At 40.1% G+C, this 17,060-nt stretch overlaps 1 protein-coding gene across 11 annotated transcripts in view; it reads left to right on the top strand.

The window, feature by feature from the left end:
• Positions 1-17,060, top strand: part of ENTPD1 (ectonucleoside triphosphate diphosphohydrolase 1) — a 122,993-nt gene that overhangs the window by 86,471 nt on the left and 19,462 nt on the right. For 5 of the 11 annotated variants that reach the window (XM_082423732.1, XM_082423731.1, XM_082423728.1 and 2 more), the window contains exons 3-6: positions 11,234-11,351; positions 13,839-13,989; positions 15,970-16,129; positions 16,808-17,047. In XM_082423732.1, the coding sequence (XP_082279858.1) occupies positions 13,901-13,989; positions 15,970-16,129; positions 16,808-17,047 (489 nt within the window). In that variant the 5' untranslated portion in view covers positions 11,234-11,351; positions 13,839-13,900. The remainder of the gene's footprint in view (positions 1-11,233; positions 11,352-13,838; positions 13,990-15,969; positions 16,130-16,807; positions 17,048-17,060) is intronic. The other 6 variants (XM_082423729.1, XM_082423730.1, XM_082423727.1 and 3 more) reach the window with 4 other exon arrangements.

Genomic DNA, 17,060 nt, shown 5'->3' with positions numbered 1-17,060 from the left:
AGAAATGGAGATAAAAACAAAAATAAACAAATGGGACCTAATGAAACTTAAAAGCTTTTGCACAGCAAAGAAAACCATAAACAAGATCAAAAGACAACCCTCAGAATGGGAGAAAATAGTTGCAAAGGAAGCAATTGACAAAGGATTAACCTCCAAAATCTACAAGCAGCTCATGCAGCTCAATATTAAAGAAACAAAAACCCAATCCAAAAATGGGCAGAAGACCTAAATAGACATTTCTCCAAAGAAGACATACAGACGGCCACGAAGCACATGAAAAGCTGCTCAACATCACTAATTACTAGAGAAATGCAAATCAAAACTACAATGAGTTATCAACTCACACCAGTTAGAATGGGCATCATCAGAAAATCTACAAACAACAAATGCTGGAGAGGGTGTGGAGAAAAGGGAACCCTCTTGCACTGTTGGTGGGAATGTAAATTGATACAGCCACTATGGAGAACAGTATGGAGGTTCCTTAAAAAACTAAAAATAGAATTACCATATGATCCAGCAATCCCATTACTGGGCATATACCCAGAGAAAACCATAATTCAGAAAGACACACGCACCCCGATGTTCATTGCAGCACTATTTACAATAGCCAGGTCATGGAAGCAACCTAAATGCTCATCGACAGATGAATGGATAAAGAAGATGTGGTACATATATACAATGGAATACTACTCAGCCCTAAAAAGACATGAAATTGGGTCATTTGTTGAGACGTGGATGGATCTAGAGAGTGTCATAGAGAGTGAAGTATGTCAGAAGGAGAAAAACAATTATCGTATATTAACGCATGTATGTGGAACCTAGAAAAATGGTACAGATGAGCTGGTTTGCAGGGCAGAAGTTGAGACACACATGTAGAGAACAAACGCATGGACACCAAGGGGGAAAAGCCGCCGCGGGGGGGTGGGGATGGTGGTGTGATGAATTGGGCGATTGGGATTGACATGTATACACTGATGTGTGTAAATTTGATTAAAAAAAAAAAAGCTACAGGGACTTTTAAGAAAGATTCTAAAGGACCAGTATGTCTGAAGAGACCAAAAGAAGTTAATTCACACTGTTGCCCATGTTACTTGGCTTCTGGGGTTTTTGTTGCGGGGAAGGGGTGGACCTCAGCCCCATGGCACTTTATATTAGACTGTGTATATTAACATCTTTTAGGACTGGAAGGAGTTTAGGGACTATATAGTTCTAACTCCCCTTATTCATTCATGTGTTTTGAGCAACAGTTGTCTGTTGAATTCCTTCTTTGTACCTAACATATAATAGGATCTACCATTGTGGATGCTGGATATACCATAGTATGCAACACAGACCTGCCCTAATATAGCTTAGGATCTAATAGGGAAGACAGACATTAATCAAATAGCCACGTAAATATGTAATTACACATTGTGGCAAGTGCTGTCTTTAGACGGAAAATACAGGTTGTCTGAGACATGGATTAGGAGGGTAGACTCAGATCTGAGAAGGTCAGGGAAGGCTGGGATCTCAGGTGAAGGGCTTTCTGGGCAAAGTCTCTGGAACAGAAACCTTGTGGTTAGTGGGGAACTGAGAGTACGCTAGTGTGAGGGTGGGTGTTTTCTGAATGAGGAGAGGGTTGAACATCCCACTTCTGCTGAGTAATGAGTAGAAGTACGTCATCTGCTGTTCCAATTTTCTCTTTCTTTTCACATTGAAGGAGACTTACTCAGAAGCCTGGACCTGTGACGTTTGCACAGGTAGAATTATTTCCATCCTAAGACAGGATCTGCCCCACTTCCACATGGCCTCCAATCTCCCTGAGCTTGGGCTCTGTTGCTACCCACATCTCCAGATCTTCACCAAGGCACACTGGTGTCTCATGAACCAAGCAAGGTCATTTCTGTTGACCCTCTTTCTAGACCACTGCTTCTGTTCACTCAGCATAGCTCATGAAGATCAGTTATGGTTGATAAAATCATGTGTATGATCAAAAACTAGCTTAAGATGAAGTTTATACACAGTATGATTACAACTATATAAAAATTACCATGCATTAAAAAAGACCAGAAGGAAATAAATAAAAAGAACAGTGATGTCTAGTTGGTGAAATCTTTTTTTTTCTTAATTTTATTTTTTTTATCGGGATATAATTGTTTTACAATGTTGTGTTAGTTTTTACTGGACAGTGGAGTTCCTTGTGCTATACTGCAGGTTCTTATTAGTTATCTATTTTATACATATTAGTGTATATATGTCAATCCCAGTCTCCCAGTTCATCCCCCCCACTCCTTCCCCTGCTTGGTGTCCATACGTTTGTTCTCTACATCTGTGTCTCTATTTCTGCCCTGCAAATCGGTTCATCTGTACCATTTTTTTAGATTCCATGTATATGTGTTAATATATGATATTGGTTTTTCTCTTTCTGACTTACTTCACTCTGTATGACAGGTTAATCCACGTCTCTACATATGACCCAATTTCATTCCTTTTTATGGCTGAGTAATATTCCATTGTATATATGTACCACATCTTCCTTATCCATTCGTCTGTTGATGGACATTTAGGTTGCTTCCATGACCTGGCTATTGTAAATAGTGCTGTAAATGAACATTGGGGCTAGTTGGTGAAATCTTAGATGTCTTTTTTTTCCTTTTCCTTTCATTTTCTAGATGTTACTTAACAAAATCATAGTACTCTTAAAAGAGAAAGTCATATTGAAATAATAATATTAAGGGGATATCAGATCTCTTCCTCACTACTCAAATCTTTGATTTTACTTATAGGGGCTTTTAGAAATGTTTTAAATATGAGCTACAGAGAAACATTGGGTACAAGTAATAGCATGACAAGGCACAGCATTTCACAAAACATTTCTATAGGATGGAATTTTTATTTAAAACAGAATTCTGTTGTCACTGAGTCTGGGGTATGCTGGTTTAAACTAGGTTAAGTGGGTTTCTCCACTGTCAGACTTCTCTGAAGCAGTCACTACCTAGTGGGTTCGTGAGCCCAGGGTGGGGAGAGAGCATGCAGCATTCCCCAGACTTCTGGGAAACTTTCTTCACTCAGGTCCTTGCAGGCTTAGTGCTCTCTGGAACATGCTTTGGAAAATGCTTATGTGGGGAAAGAGAGCAAAAGCTGGTGGCTCCTGGGGCTCTAGATGGATAGGTGAGGTATAACTATCTTTACTACCCATTCAGCAAGTCAAACTGCTCTGGACACAGTTTTCTACTATAAAATAGGAGGATTGGATGAAATGAACTTCTAGCTCTAAAATGGGCCAGCTATGAAAAACAAGTAAATAGAGCTGCAATGAACATTTTGGTACATAACCTAAGTGTCCATCAACAGATGAATGGATAAAGAAGATGTGGCACATATATACAATGGAATATTACTCAGCCATAAAAAGAAACGAAATTGAGTTATTTGTAGTGAGGTGGATGAACCTATAGCCTGCCAAACAGAGCGAAGTAAGTCAGAAAGAGAAAAATACCATATGCCAACACATATATATGGAATCTAAGAAAAAAAAAAAAAAAAAAGCTCGTGAAGAACCTAGGGGCAAGACGGGAATAAAGACACAGACCTACTAGAGAATGGACTTGAGGATACGGGGAGGGGGAAGGGTAAGCTGTGACAAAGTGAGAGAGTGGCATGGACATATATACACTACCAAACATAAAATAGATAGCTAGTGGGAAGCAGCCGCATAGCACAGGGAGATCAGCTCGGTGCTTTGTGACCACCTAGAGGGGTGGGATAGGGAGGGTGGGAGGGAGGGAGATGCAAGAGGGAAGAGATATGGGAACATATGTATATGTATAACTGATTCACTTTGTTATAAAGCAGAAACTAACACACCATTGTAAAGCAATTATACTCCAATAAAGATGTTAAAAAAAAAAACAAAAAAACTACCCAAGTGAATATACTTGTAGTTTTGTGACAATGAAAGGCAAACTCCCTGAATGTTCAAACTGAGAATTTTCAGACAGTCAAGCTTTAACTTTCCCTAAAGCAGCAAGCGATGCCAAATTTTTATTATGCAATCCATTTGGATGACAAAAAACATTTGTTCCAGTTCAACAGGTTAGCATTCCAGGCTGCTGTATACATAAGGTGAAATGCCCTCAATTCCTATGTCAGTGCTCTACCCGCCCTTCTCAAGCACTTGCCAAATGAAATGTAGTAAAAGTTTTCCTTTCTCAACCACCTCACTGTGTAAGGCCTTAGAGAAACAGGCTGATAGGAGCAAGGCTGGTTCCTTTGCTCTACTGGAAGAGGATCTTTCATGTCAACATAGTAGACAGAATAGAACATCCTGATTCCAGATAAAGGCTGCTTGCTGCTGCTGCCTCGCTATCTTTTATCATATACTTCTGTGGTTAGAACATCTTCTGACAGGAAGAAATCATGGACCCTGCTAGGGAACAGCAGGATTGTCTGCCGTGAAACCCCTGAGGCTTTTGCTCCACCCTGAGAGGTTTCCCACGGGTTCAAAGGCCCCAGACCTCAGTTAGAACCCTGTCTGCTCACAAAGGTCACCACCTAAGCCGGTTCTTGGTTTGATCTCACGGCAAGCCTGGTTGCTGAGGAGTCTGTGCAGCTTCCTTCCTTGCCGCTCATCTGAGCTGCGATCTGCCACTTGATAATGCTGAAGTCAGCAGCTGTTTTACATCTATCCCCTCATATTGTCTTATCACCTGGGAAGAACCTAAAAACTCCAGGGAGAAAAGAAGACAAGAATTAGAATTCAACTCCCTGGACCAGTGCGGATAGCTAAACGTAGAGCTTGTTGAGGTGTCACGTTTTCTTCCATTTCCCCCCAGGGAGTATCACTGTGCTGCTGTGTGAGCATCCTTGACCTTCCGTAACATCTGCAGTATTCTCTGCCTCCCTCTGCACAGTGGGGCTTCCCTGTGGTAATCAGCATTATGCCCCCATAAAGAAAAGGGCCCGCATGCTTGCTTCGGGCAAAGTGATTAGATGACGGAGCCTGGATTTGGATCAGAGTCAGACCCAAGACCTTGTGCTCTTTATACAGAGGAGCAGAGGAGCAAGGTCCAGACAATAGTTTTCAAGTTGGTGCCCCACTGAAAGGTCTGACTCTGATCGAAAACCAGGCTCCGTCACCTAATCACTTTGTATCTTGACTAAATTACTTAACCTCTTTGTACTTTAGTTTCTCATCTGTATAGCGGGGATGAAAACAGTATGTACCTTATAGTACTGGTCTAGCGGTTACGTCAGATAATTCTTATAAAATGCTCCTCACAGCACTTGCCTGGTGCATGTCATGCCCTCATGAAATGTGATGTGGTGACTGTTCTTCTCCCTTTCTCTTCTGACCACCTAGTTCTTTCTCATATTGTCTTTTTACCTTTCCTCCTCCACCTTCTTTCTTACTTTATTCTTCCTTTCATTGCCTTCTATGCTTAAGAGCCAAAAGCATGAAGTTAAAGTACAAATCTTTTAAAATTTATTGAATATAATTTATAGTTATATTTGTTTGTTTTTTTTTTTTTTCATGTAATGATTGAAACATTTATATTAACATATTTCCATACATATTTCCATACAAATACAAGATTTTTAGAAATTTCATGTAATGTCTGAAACATTTATATTAACATATTTCCATACAACTAACCCAATGAAAGTTTAGTATTAGTTGTTTTGTTTGTTTTTTTATACTGCAGGTTCTTATTAGGCATCAATTTTATACACATCAGTGTATACATGTCAATCCCAATCGCCCAATTCAGCACACCACCATCCCCACCTCACCGCAGTTTTCCCCCCTTGGTGTCCATATGTCCATTCTCTACATCTGTGTCTCAACTTCTGCCCTGCAAACGGGCTCATCTGTACCCTTTTTCTAGGTTCTACATACATGCATTAATATATGATATTTGTTTTTCTCTTTCTGACTTACTTCACTCTGTATGACAGTCCCTAGATCCATCCACGTCTCAACAAATGACTCAATTTCGTTCCTTTTTATGGCTGAGTAATATTCCATTGTATATATGTACCACAACTTCTTTAGCCATTCGTCTGTTGATGGGCATTTAGGTTGCTTCCATGACCTGGCTATTGTAAATAGTGCTGCAATGAACATTGGGGTGCATGTGTCTTTTTGAATTACAGTTTTCTCTGGGTATATGCCCAGTAGGGGGATTGCTGGGTCATATGGTAATTCTATTTTTAGTTTTTTAAGGAACCTCCATATTGTTCTCCATAGTGGCTGTATCAATTTACATTCCCACCAACAGTGCAAGAGGGTTCCCTTTTCTCCACACCCTCTCCAGCATTTGTTGTTTGTAGATTTTCTGATGATGCCCATTCTAACAGGAGTGAGGTGATACCTCATTGTAGTTTTGATTTGCATTTCTCTAATAATTAGTGATGTTGAGCATCTTTTCATGTGCTTCGTGGCCGTCTGTATGTCTTCTTTGGAGAAATGTCTATTTAGGTCTTCTGCCCATTTTTGGATTGGGTTTTTGTTTCTTTAATATTGAGCTGAATGAGCTGTTTATATATTTTGGAGATTAATCCTTTGTCCGTTGATTCGTTTGCAAATATTTTCTCCCATTCTGAGGGTTGTCTTTTCGTCTTGTTTATGGTTTCCTTTGCTGTGCAAAAGCTTTGAAGTTTCATTAGGTCCCACTTGTTTATTTTTGTTTTTATTTCCATTACTCTAGGAGATGGATCAAAAAAGATCTTGCTGTGATTTATGTCAAAGAGTGTTCTTCCTATGTTTTCCTCTAAGAGTTTTATAGTGTCCAGTCTTATATTTAGGTCTCTAATCCATTTTGAGTTTATTTTTGTGTATGGTGTTAGGGAGTATTCTAATTTCATTCTTTTACATGTAGCTGTCCAGTTTTCCCAGCACCACTTATTGAAGAGACTGTCTTTTCTCCATTGTATATCTTTGCCTCCTTTGTCATAGATTAGTTGACCATAGGTGCGTGGGTTAATCTCTGGGCTTTCTATCTTGTTCCATTGACCTATGTTTCTGTTTTTGTGCCAGTACCATATTGTCTTGATTACTGTAGCTTTGTAGTATAGTCTGAAGTCAGGGAGTCTGATTCCTCCAGCTCCATTTTTTTGCCTCAAGACTGCTTTGGCTATTCGGGGTCTTTTGTGTCTCCATACAAATTTTAAGATGATTTGTTCTAGCTCCGTAAAAAATGCCATTGGTAATTTGATAGGGATTGCATTGAATCTGTAGATTGCTTTGGGTAGTATACTCATTTTCACAATGTTGATTCTTCCAATCCAAGAACATGGTCTATCTCTCCATCTGTTGGTATCATCTTTAATTTCTTTCATCAGTGTCTTATAGTTTTCTGCATACAGGTCTTTTGTCTCCCTAGGTAGGTTTATTCCTAGGTATTTTATTCTCTTTGTTGCAATGGTAAATGGGAGTGTTTCCATAATTTCTCTTTCAGATTTTTCATCATTAGTGTATAGGAATGCAAGAGATTTCTGTGCATTAATTTTGTATCCTGCAACTTTACCATATTCATTAATTAGCTCTAGCAGTTTTCTGGTGGCAGTTTTAGGATTCTCTATATATAGTATCATGTCATCCGCAAACAGTGACAGTTTTACTTCCTCTTTTCCAATTTGTATTCCTTTTATTTCTTTTTCTTCTCTGATTGCAGTGGCTAGGACTTCCAGAACTATGTTGAATAATAGTGGTGAGAGTGGACATCCTTGTCTCGTTCCTGATCTTAGAGGAAATGCTTTCAGTTTTTCACCATTGAGAATGATGTTTGCTGTGGGTTTGTCATATATGGCCTTTATTATGTTGAGGTAGGTTCCCTCTATGCCCACTTTCTGGAGAGTTTTTATCAGGAATGGGTGTTGAATTTTGTCAAAAGCTTTTTCTGCATCTATTGAGATGATCATATGGTTTTTATTCTTCAATTTGTTAATATGGTGTATCACATTGATTGATTTGCGTATATTGAAGAATCCTTGCATCCCTGGGATAAATCCCACTTGATCGTGGTGTATGATCCTTTTAATGTGTTGTTGGATTCTGTTTGCTAGTATTTTGTTGAGGATTTTTGCATCTATATTCATCAGTGATATTGGTCTGTAATTTTCTTTTTTTGTAGTGTCTTTGTCTGGTTTTGGTATCAGGGTGATGATGGCCTCATAGAATGAGTTTGGGAGTGTTCCTTCCTCTGCAATTTTTTGGAAGAGTTTGAGAAGGATGGGTGTTAGCTCTTCTCTAAATGTTTGATAGAATTCAGCAGTGAAGCCATCTGGTCCTGGACTTTTGTTTGTTGGAAGATTTTTAATCACAGTTTCAATTTCATTACTTGTGATTGGTCTGTTCATATTTTCTGTTTCTTCCTGATTCAGTCTTGGGAGGTTATACCTTTCTAAGAATTTGTCCATTTCTTCCAGGTTGTCCATTTTATTGGCATAAAGTTGCTTATAGTAGTCTCTTAGGATGTTTTGTATTTCTGCGGTGTCTGTTGTAACTTCTCCTTTTTCATTTCTGATTTTATTGATTTGAGTCCTCTCCCTCTTTTTCTTGATGAGTCTGGCTAATGGCTTATCAATTTTGTTTATCTTCTCAAAGAACCAACTTTTAGTTTTATTGATCTTTGCTATTGTTTTCTTTGTTTCTATTTCATTTATTTCTGCTCTGATCTTTATGATTTCTTTCCTTCTGCTAACTTTGGGTTTTGTTTGTTCTTCTTTCTCTAGTTTCTTTAGGTGTAAGGTTAGATTGTTTACTTGAGATTTTTCTTGTTTCTTTAGGTAGGCTTGTATAGCTATAAACTTCCCTCTTAGAACCGCTTTTGCTGCATCCCATAGGTTTTGGGTCGTTGTGTTTTCATTGTCATTTGTCTCTAGGTATTTTTTAATTTCCTCTTTGATTTCTTCGGTGATCTCTTGGTTATTTAGTAACGTATTGTTTAGCCTCCATGTGTTTGTCTTTTTTACGTTTTTTTCCCTGTAATTCATTTCTAATCTCATAGCGTTGTGGTCAGAAAAGATGCTTGGTATGATTTCAATTTTCTTAAATTTACTGAGGCTTGATTTGTGACCCAAGATGTGATCTATCCTGGAGAATGTTCCGTGCGCACTTGAGAAGAACGTGTAATCTGCTGTTTTTGGATGGAATGTCCTATATATATCAATTAAATCTATCTGGTCTATTGTGTCATTTAAAGCTTCTGTTTCCTTATTTATTTTCATTTTGGATGATCTGTCCATTGGTGTAAGTGAAGTGTTAAAGTCCCCCACTATTATTGTGTTACTGTCGATTTCCTCTTTTATAGCTGTTAGCAGTTGCCGTATATATTGAGGTGCTCCTATGTTGGGTGCATATATATTTATAATTGTTATATCTTCTTCTTGGATTGATCCCTGGATCATTATGTAGTGTCCTTCCTTGTCTCTTGTAACATTCTTTATTTTAAAGTCTATTTTATCTGATATGAGTATAGCTACTCCAGCTTTCTTTTGATTTCCATTTGCATGGAATATCTTTTTCCATCCCCTCACTTTCAATCTGTATGTGTCCCTAGGTCTGAAGTGGGTCTCTTGTAGACAGCATATATATGGGTCTTGTTTTTGTATCCATTCAGCCAGTCTATGTCTTTTGGTTGGGGCGTTTAATCCATTCACGTTTAAGGTAATTATCGATATGTATGTTCCTATGACCATTTTCTTAATTGTTTTGCGTTTGTTTTTGTAGGTCCTTTTCTTCTCTTGTGTTTCCCACTTAGAGAAGTTCCTTTAGCATTTGTTGTAGAGCTGGTTTGGTGGTGCTGAATTCTCTTAGCTTTTGCTTGTCTGTAAAGCTTTTGATTTCTCCATCGAATCTGAATGAGATCCTTGCCGGGTAGAGTAATCTTGGTTGTAGGTTCTTCCCTTTCATCACTTTAAGTATATCATGCCACTCCCTTCTGGCTTGCAGAGTTTCTGCTGAGAAATCAGCTGTTAACCTTATGGGAGTCCCCTTGTATGTTATTTGTCGTTTTTCCCTTGCTGCTTTCAATAATTTTTCTTTGTCTTTAATTTTTGCCACTTTGATTACTATGTGTCTCGGCGTGTGTCTCCTTGGGTTTATTCTGTATGGGACTCTCTGCGCTTCCTGGACTTGGGTGGCTATTTCCTTTCCCATGTTAGGGAAGTTTTCGACTATAATCTCTTCAAATATTTTCTCTGGTCCTTTCTCTCTCTCTTCTCCTTCTGGGACCCCTATAATGCGAATGTTGTTGCGTTTAATGTTGTCCCAGAGGTCTCTTAGGCTGTCTTCATTTCTTTTCATTCTTTTTTCTTTAGTCTGTTCCGCAGCAGTGAATTCCACCATTCTGTCTTCCAGGTCACTTATCCGTTCTTCTGCCTCAGTTATCCTGCTATTGATTCCTTCTAGTGTAGTTTTCATTTCAGTTATTGTATTGGTCATCTCTGTTTGTTTGTTCTTTAATTCTTCTAGGTCTTTGTTAATCATTTCTTGCATCTTCTCAATCTTTGCCTCCATCCTTATTCCGAGGTCCTGGATCATCTTCACTATCATTATTCTGAATTCTTTCTCTGGAAGGTTGCCTATCTCCACTTCATTTAGTTGTTTTTCTGGGGTTTTTTCCTGTTCCTTCATCTGGTACATAGCCCTCTGCCTTTTCATCTTCTCTATCTTTCTGTAACTGTCTATAGTTATATTTGTAATTAAAAACAAGCACACTTAGTATTTTCCATGTCTCTTTTCCAGAGTACAGGCCACATACCAGGCCAATTAAATCACAAATCTGGGGGTCAGACACCATCATCAGTAGCCTTTGAAGCTCTTCAGATAATTCTAATATGATTCCAATGTGCATACAGGTTTGGGAACTGCTAGATTAATGGCTTTCTACTCCCTCTATATTGTCTCAGCTACTTCAGTATATGGTTCTGAATCTTGGCTGCAATTTAGAATCACCTGAGAAGCTTCTAATAATATGGGTGCTTGGGCCCTACCTTGGATAAGGCCTGGATATTTCTAATGTGCAACCAGCACTGAGAGCCATAGTTCTAGAGGGATTGGTGTCCTGGTAGATCTTATGATCAGCACAACTCCAGGCGCTCACTCCACCCCAACCTACCCCCACTATGAATTAAAATACTTTCTCCTCTGTGTTTTTGAAAACCCATGTCTTTGTCTCCTTCTGTTGCAAGCTGAATATGGAGGGGAATGATGTAATGCTGATAAGTTCTTGGTTTGTTTTATCCTCAGTTTGGGATTGTGCTGGATGCGGGCTCTTCTCACACGAATTTGTACATCTATAAGTGGCCAGCAGAAAAGGAGAATGACACAGGGGTGGTGACTCAGATAGAAGAGTGCAAAGTAAAAGGTAAGATGAAGAAAAAGGGACCAGGAGACAGTGGGCATGAGAGCATGAGAGGCATATGGGAAGTGAAACAAACACACGAGAAAAAGGGAAGTCAAGTGAGAACGTAGCGGAGCTGCTATTGTTGCTATTTTATAAATAATTGCTATTTTATTATCATTATGAAAATGGTACTGAAATCAGTCCTTAATGATGAAGCCCTTGAAAAATAAACTTTCAAATAATTGGGTAATAGTAACTCCCATCAACAGAACAATTCTATGTGCCATGCCCTTAGTACTGAAAATGTGTTATTTCATCCTCACAATCTCCCTTTAAGGAATGTATTATTATTCCCACTTTTTAAAAAATGAGGGCACTGAGGTTGAAAGAAGTTATGGCACTTGTTTAAGGTTACTTGAGCTAGTAAGTGATGGAACTGGGGCTCGAACTGAAATCTGCCCAAATTTAACTAAACCCTTATCGGTCATATCATTAGCAAATATTTTCTCCTATTCAGTAGGTTGTCTTTTCATTTTGTCAATGGTTTCCTTTGCTGTGCAAAGATCTGCCCAACTTTAAACCCATGTGTTAGCCAGTGGTTCTCAAATTTGAACCTGCAAACCTGCATCAGAACCACCTGGAGGGTGTGTTAAAGCACAGGTACTCGCTCCCCCCCACCAACCCCCGAGTTTCTGGTTCAGTAGGTCTGGGATGAGGTCTGAGAATTTGCACTTCTAACAAGCGCCCAGGTGATGTTGAGGCTGGTGGATCCAGAGGATTGCTGCTCTTAATCTTTGTCCTCTAATCTATGGCTTGGAAGGAATTTTCAAAAGCCTTTAGCTTCTGTATAGGCAGGCAAATCATAGACCCTTAAGGTGAGAAAAGGACCTTGTGGATCACTGAAGTCTTGTTTTATAGAAAAGGAAGCAGAAACCTGAAAGACTAGTGACTGGCAAGGAGGAACAGAACCAGGACAAGAGTCTAGGCCTCCAAGTTGCACTGCAGGCTTCCTGCTGCTCTGAGTCACTGCACTGCATATTGAGTCTTTTCCTAGTTAGTTTTCTTTTAAGGTTGCAAGACAAGTTAGAGTTGTGGCCAACAGCTCTTCCCACTCCCTCACACCCAACACTTCCGCCCGCACCGAATGTTACCACACTGCACCGTCACCTTTCTGACCTTTATCTCTCTTGGCCTTTTGAGCCAGGGACCCACTGTTTAGTTTTGGTCAGACAGGTAACCTAGGCCCCAGAAGATAATTGACTTTTAGTTTGGTGGCCTGTGGGGTCCACTAATTTTCATAGTTTATCAAGAAAGCTGTAGATAGGATATGTTTCCAAGAGAGCAAGTCATTCTACCCAGTAGCCTGATGTCCTCAGAACTTGGCGCCATCAGTTCTGAGGTAGTACTTCAAACATTTCTTAAAACCCAAATCCCTCATTTTATTGACTTCTATTTAATAATTCACCGCCTTCCATTCCTTCTTCCACGTGTTGTTGTTGTGTTAGCCTAGCAGCTGTCTCCTGAGACACATATCCCCATGCGTGTTTGGCCTAATAAATGCAGTAATTTTCCCTTCTCAAAAGAGAGAGTTCTCTAATCAAATATTTAAATAGAAAGGTGAGTTGAAAGCTACCAGTTATTGAAGGCCAGACTTTTTGAGTCAAAACACTTAGCTGATAACTTGGAGCTGATTTTCTCATTACAGTTAAGTAAACAGGCTATTTAAAATTTGGTGAATGAGATATGGATCAGATATCTGGTTACTTATTGTTAAAGCAAATCCTCACTATAAAGCACTGAAAATGTAGATGTTTAGCTTAAAGCGAGCCAAAATTGTTAACTGTTAAATAACTTCAAAAAGCGTAAAGCATCTTGGCTCTAATCCTCTCCACAGCAGCAGTTAAAACGCCTCTAAAACTGGACAGTTTTACTAGGCAGACAGGGTATCAGAGTGGAAAAACTGCTGAGGAGACATGGGTTCTATGCCTGTTTCTTCTAACAAAGGAAGAAACATTGCTTCAGAAATTTTAGGGTTAGTTAGTAGCTGTTCCTGTCTTTTCAGTAAAAGCCCATGTGCCTGGTACATATTTTAATTTTTGTTCTGACTTATCTTTTGCCTTTCCCATCTTCTAGGAATTAGTGTTGTTAATTACAACTTTGTGGAAGAAACGTCATAAAGCAGCTATATAGAGTAGTTATCTATAAGATCCCCATTTAAATCTGAGAGAGCCTGGTTTTAGGAAAGTTATGCATGCAATTGAATGTGAAAATTGCGCCATCCAGTGGCAAGATTATTGAACAGCAGACAGACCAGGCTTGAGGTCTGAAATTAAATCCTACCGAGGCTAGATTCAGTGTTACCCTCTAAGTACAAAAACTTAACAGATATCACAAAAAGAAATTGTCTCCTTGCATTTTCTCAAAAAACATCAGTATTTTCTCTAATAATGTGAAGATATGTCCTTAATTTTAAAAACAATTTTCATCTGCTTCTACATTTTTCTCTAGGTCCTGGAATCTCAGAATTTGCTCAAAAATTAAGTGAAATAGACATTTATCTGACTGCATGCATGGAAAGAGCCAGGAAAGTGATTCCAACATCCCAGCACACAGAGACACCTGTTTACTTGGGAGCCACGGCAGGCATGCGGTTGCTCAGGTATAGCAGCCTGTAGGGACCGAGAGCAGCAGGGAGATAGGTTTGGCAGTTGCTAGAGCCTCTGAGTTAAGGGCGAATGCCACACTTCTCTAACACCCCAATTCTAGACATGCTAAATGTCCACCCCTAAGAAAGAAAATCTCCGTAAGTGGGTAAACTTCCCAAACTCTTAGTTTGCATAATGATGGGAGTTTAAGTATGTAAAAAAAAAAAAAGGCCTCTTGCTCATCTCCCCACAGGGAATTCAAGAGAGTGATGGCACAAAGAGAGGAAGATTGAGCCTTTATACTCTGGGATTTGGGGCTACAGATTTAGCAATTCCACATCTGGGAGGAGGAAGGCCAGAGGAGACTCGCAGACGTCCCGAGACACAAATCATCACAATTAGCACATCTTTACTGGTCACCATTTAGTATCTGTGGGCATTATTTGTTCATTTGTTTGTTCATTCATTCATTCAGTTTGTATTGACTGCCTGCTCTGTCCCAGGACATGGAAGTAGGTGACTCATCTTCCAAGATCAGAGTTTTGATACAGGGCGACAAATTCTTTGATAGAGGAGTGCTCAGAGCTGCTATGGGAGCATACTTGTCCCTGCCAAGAATGGGAGGAGGTCAAGAAGACTCACCACAGGAGGGGATACATGAGCCAAATCATGAAGGACTTGTGGGGGGAGAGGGAAGGGCATTACAGGCAGAGCAGACATCATGCGTTCCATAACCTATGTTTATTTGGCACCTGTTATGTGTCAGGCATAAGTCCCTGCTTTCCTGGATCTTGTGTTCTAATAGATGCGCAAAGGAGGGATATGTGAGAGACCAGGGCATGTTCAGAGGACTCTAGATAGTTCTGCATAGATAGAACGTAGGGTACGTAGAGTTAATACTAATAATGACAATGGTAATGGTAGCAGCTTGTATTTGTTGGGCCCTTACTATGTTCTTAGCACTGTGCTTTAATTTAAATCACTGTAACTCTATGAAGTAACAGGTATTATTAACTATTATTAACCAGATTAAGGAAGCTGTGGTGTACAGATGTTAAGTAACTCACCAAAGGTCACACACCTGGCAAGTGGTAGAGCCAGGATTCTGAGTGGGATTCTGAGAAGGCAAGATTCGGATCACAAAGTGCCTTGTGGGCCATGCTAGGGAGTTTGGAGTTTATCTGGGAAACAATGGGAAGCCATTAAAGGATGTTACACAACTGGTGCCACTGGTAGAGAGGTGGATTGGAGGAGAGGAAAACTAGGGGTAAGGAGGCCAGTTGGTAGGGTAAGGAAGCCATTCAAATGAGAGATTACTGGGGTCTAATGCCAGTTGGAAGGCAGCATTTTCTGACCCAGAGACTCTCAGTATTATATTGCCTAGATCTTGGAAGCAATTGTATTCCATCTTCATTGTGACAACCCTGGAAGATTTCTTCTTTAGATCTCAAGGTCTCAGACCCAAAAACCAAGGCAGAATATGAGAAAGATTTTTTACCCCACTCTGGCACCAGCTGAGGTTGGGTATCTGTCCCAGGACGTTTTCCACTTGGTGTCTACTAGAGCCCTAATTAAAAACTTCAAGCAGAGCCTTGAGGCTACGTAAGCAGCTTGAAGCCACCGGCAATGGCTAATGTAGCACACATCAGCTCTAGGCTTGGTGATCAAACAATATCCAGCTACCACCACCACAGCAATTAAAATTACTCTGATAATTTCTTGGAGCCAGGGAACAACAATCAAAATGGTATTTTAAGAGGACCAACCTACGTAGGGATTGGAAGGATCTGGGTTTGGAGAAGAGGGGCCGAAAGAGTAGTTATGCTTCTCCCCAAAGGAGGGCTCCTCAGACAACCATGTGTGGGGATCTCCATCCTTCTATTTATTGCAGTGAGTTTATGGTTCACTTCCTAGGAGAACTGGCTGGAAGCTCTGGCTGCAATGGGTAGTCATAGTTATTCAAACAAAACCAGTAACCTCAGCTCTTTGTGCAGGATGGAAAATGAACGGTTGGCAGACAAGATCCTGGCTGCGGTGGCAAACAGCATCAGCAGCTATCCCTTTGACTTCCAGGGTGCCAGAATCATCACTGGCCAAGAGGAAGGTGCCTATGGCTGGATTACTATCAACTATCTGCTGGGCAGATTCACTCAGGTGATTGTCTCACAGCATCCATGGAGGTGGCTCCCTGTGGGTCAATGCCATTGATATCTCAGGCAGTACTTGGATCACTAGACAGAATGAATGATGGATAAATGAACAAATTAATTTACCCTCACATTTGCAGGGGTCACCAGAGGTATAATTCTCTTACAAGAACTCTCACTATTGGAGAATAAGGAAGCCATATACAGAGATACAGAAAAAAATTTTTTAAGTCTATCATTAAAAATAAAGATAGCTAATATTTCCCTAGTGCCATGTGTCTTGTGCTATGCAAAGCACTTTTCATGTACTGTTTGATTTAATCTTCAGAATAACCATATGAGGTGTTCTCTCATTTTAGAGCCTCAAATCGAGGCGTAGAGGAGGCAATTATTCTGCCCAAGGTCACATGGCTAATAAGCCAATGAGTAGGGATTTGAACTTGAGTCTTTCTGGCCCCAGATCTCGTGTTTGTAAACTGCTCCTATGTTGCTGCAGTCTGAGCTATGTCTTTGAAGCCCCTGTTTTCTTGCTGTTGATCTGATGCAGACTCAGGAACCTCTGGTGAGCTTTGTTTCACCCTTATCCTCCTGCTCCTTTGTCTTAGGAAGTCCCTGAGTCCAAGAAATAGCATGAGAAGGGGGATGTCCAGATCCTTCTACCACTGGTGACTGTACTGTCTTTCAGAAATTGAGTTGGTTTAACCTGAAACCAAGTGAAGGCGATACTCAGGAAACCTATGGAGCTTTAGACCTTGGGGGAGCCTCTACACAAATCACTTTTGTGCCCCAAAACAAAACGACTGAGTCTTCTAACACCACTCTGCACTTTCGTCTCTATGGCAAGAACTACGGCGTATACACACACAGCTTCTTGTGCTATGGGAAGGATCAAGCCCTCTTGCAGAAACTGTCCAAGGATCTTCAGGCGAGTGTAACTG

This window comes from Balaenoptera physalus (genome assembly GCF_965194825.1).
Source record: "Balaenoptera physalus genome assembly, chromosome: 14".
In the NCBI taxonomy this organism is placed as follows: Eukaryota; Metazoa; Chordata; class Mammalia; order Artiodactyla; family Balaenopteridae; genus Balaenoptera; species Balaenoptera physalus.
This window is presented reverse-complemented; position numbering and strand designations above follow the sequence as displayed.